At 39.5% G+C, this 3,010-nt stretch overlaps 1 protein-coding gene across 1 annotated transcript; it reads right to left on the reverse strand.

The window, feature by feature from the left end:
• Window positions 1-637: 637 nt before the first annotated feature.
• Window positions 638-2,550, reverse strand: LOC118407775 (serine/threonine-protein phosphatase 6 regulatory ankyrin repeat subunit B-like). Its single transcript, XM_035808292.1, has one exon. The coding sequence runs from the start codon at window positions 2,483-2,485 to the stop codon at window positions 1,430-1,432; it is 1,056 nt and encodes a 351-aa protein (XP_035664185.1). The 5' UTR covers window positions 2,486-2,550; the 3' UTR covers window positions 638-1,429.
• Window positions 2,551-3,010: the final 460 nt, after the last annotated feature.

Here is a 3,010-nt window from a genome sequence, read left to right on the forward strand (position 1 = left end):
ATCAATCAACACAGTGTTCTGTCAATAAGAAATTCCCTTTTGAATCTTCATCTGACCCAGCTTGTGTTGAGACTTGAGAATAAACTTCCACTTTGATGCCAGATGCTGTTAATATAATACGATTTTGTTTCCTGTAAACCGTTTATTCGATTTGCTAACATGAAACTGTTACAGATGTTAGGTTCTGTTTTTAAAGTTAACTAGTTGCTATTTATTTCATCAACTGTTCAGTATTCAGTTAACGTTTGGGAGAAGTTTTATCCACACGTAAACAGATGTAAACAGTAAACACCATGCGCGTCGTTTATAATACCTCCTTTGCATTGTATTTCTGTCAAAGCTGTTCCATCCCTTGGCTCCAATGTTCCCATTGAACAGTTTTCTTTCAAAGAGAAAATAAAATGAAGACTGTTCATCACTACAGTTGATCAGTTGTTTTCATTGTAACTTTCAACAAGGTTTGATTTTTCTTATTAAGGGTCGCCTCTTTAATTGAATCATTTTTCCTTTCTTTGGCTGTTTTGTATTGAAGGGATTCATTTGTCTATGAAGATGTTAAGTATCAATGCAGCATTTGCTTAGAAGTAAATGATGACAATGGCAACCCCCATGGTGACATGGAATGGATTCTATTTTGTGGAATATAGTATAAGATATAATAAAAATACAGGATGATAACCTTTGTTTTAACTCTAACACTGTATGATAAGAGAAAGAATATAAAATCATTGAATCAAGATTGGCTTCATAGTCTTTCTTTCTATATCACACATATCGAAAGAATAACTTACTTGAAAATTGCAATATTTCATAGCTGTAACTTTGCCCTATTAAACAACACATTTTCCTTCACCTTTAATTTAGACCGCTTAATCAGAAGCCTTTTATTACACTTGGATTGCAGTTAGACCTACTGCATTAGTGAACACTAAAAAGTCAACAAATGGTCAGAGTTGACAGCTTGACGATATAGGCAAAATTCCGAAGTACTGGGACAATGGTAAAAAAAAAAGGGGGGGGGGGGTTAGGTTGTATTTATCATTTATTATGTAGAGAAGTCACTTATGTTGAGATCTGACTGAATTCTATAACATTAACCAAACAACAAACTATCCATCAAAGCACCTGTTGAAAGGACCAAACATTTCAGGAATGTATCTCATGTAAAGTAAAGGGTTGTAAAGGACTAGTACCAAATATCTTTGAATAACAAGTAGTCTTTCAGAACTTGCGGTATTGCTAATTGGTCAATCACTTCATGCCTCCTCTTACCAAGAACACTAAGGATCTTTACTCGACATGATCTTTGTAGATTTGGGTAGTGTTTTCTGTGATCGAGTAGGAGTTTGCGAAGATTGGCCCACCCTGGCACAGGCGTTGGCTCCTCGTCAATCTCCATGTTACAGTCTGCGCCTGCCAAGAGGATTGCTTATGCAATTGTGAAGTCCTCCCAGTGGAGGGCATGGTCAAGTGCTGTCCAACCACCATCCTTGCCATCTTTGTTCCTTGCGTTCACCTCCACCCCTAGACCCAATAGATGTGTAACAGTTTTCAGACCTCCATGCGGGATGGCCGCATGAAGCGCTGTGTTGCCCGAGCAATTTTCACCCAACGTAACAGCTAATGTTAAGGAAACGTCGATAACCTTACAATATCCATTCCGAGCAGCATCCAACAAAGGAGTACATGAATCATGCGTGCCCTTTGCAGCCAGATTACCGTCGCGAGAACACAGTAACTTAACTGTTTCGTGATGGCCGTGCCTTGCAGCCACAGCAAGCGCTGTACGGCACATGTTGTCCATTGCAGCAATGTCTACACCCCGATCCAACCACAACTTGACGGTGTCATTATGGCCATGAAAGGCTGTTATGTGAAGTACAGTCTGACCATATATATTTTGTTCGTGAAACTCCGTCCCTCTGTTCAACAGGAGGCGAATGGCATCGTTGTCCCCTTCATACGCATCGTAATGTAGCGGAGTGTAATCATACCGATCTTTAAAATCCATGTCTGCTCCTCCATCTAACAAGAGTGAGATTGCATCACAACGGTGTTTCTCAGGAGAAACTTGCAAATGATGGGAGTAATCAGCGCATCCGAAAACAAATTTGTATAGCGGTTGAGGACTGCTCATCCTTTCATCGCTACTTGCAGCAAAATGTAGGGCTGTCCGACAATCATGGTCCCATATTTCCACATCTGCACCTTGGTCTAGAAGAAGGGCAATTGCAGCACAGTGACAGTTCATCGCAGCGTAATGAAGTGCAGTCATGCCTTTTGTATTAATAGCATCAATTTTTGCACCTCTGTCCAACAACAGTTCTATAGCAGGACAATGGCCAGCCTTTGCAGCATGATGCAGTGCTGTACAGCCATGGTCATCTTCATCTTTGGCATCAACATCCATCCCTTCCTCCAACAGGGAGCGGATTTTGTCACAGTCACCGTTTGATGCAGCCCCAAAAAGGTCTGCTACATTCATCCTTTCTTGGTCAGGGGAAGATCCACCTCAGAGCTTGAGTCTGCTTTAATAGTCTTACACAACTTTATTCCTGCCACAGAAAAAAAAGAGAGAAAATTCCCGTTTCAGACTTTTCTCATACTCAAGGAAAACAAATTATATTTGAAGAATGACCTCTGAATCTGAGCAACAGTGACATACTTGTAGGATTTGAACATCAAAAAGTATTCAACATCAACTCAAAGTATTCTTTTAAGCTTATTTACACACAAAAATGGCCCGAGAGATGTATAGTAAGTTTATAAACAATTAAAGAAGTTAACTCATAACAATCACGAAATGAGGTCATTCCTTGAAGATTCAAAACTGCAGGGACTCACTGTTCAGGGAACAGAACTGATTACAGTAGTGAGTGATGTCTATTGTTGAATATAACGTTACAGTAACTTACTAACGTTAAATAGACTCTTTTTACAACGATTGCTCACATAATGTAACATAAACTACAATACGGTAATATGGTCCTTAATTCAATTAATAACACGA

Source organism: Branchiostoma floridae, unplaced genomic scaffold, assembly GCF_000003815.2.
Source record: "Branchiostoma floridae strain S238N-H82 unplaced genomic scaffold, Bfl_VNyyK Sc7u5tJ_1465, whole genome shotgun sequence".
Taxonomy (NCBI): Eukaryota; Metazoa; Chordata; class Leptocardii; order Amphioxiformes; family Branchiostomatidae; genus Branchiostoma; species Branchiostoma floridae.

Bases quoted from the DNA above. Each gene is read 5' to 3' on its own strand.
- LOC118407775 (XM_035808292.1), bottom strand. From the start codon at position 2,485: ATGAATGTAGCAGACCTTTTTGGGGCTGCATCAAACGGTGACTGTGAC.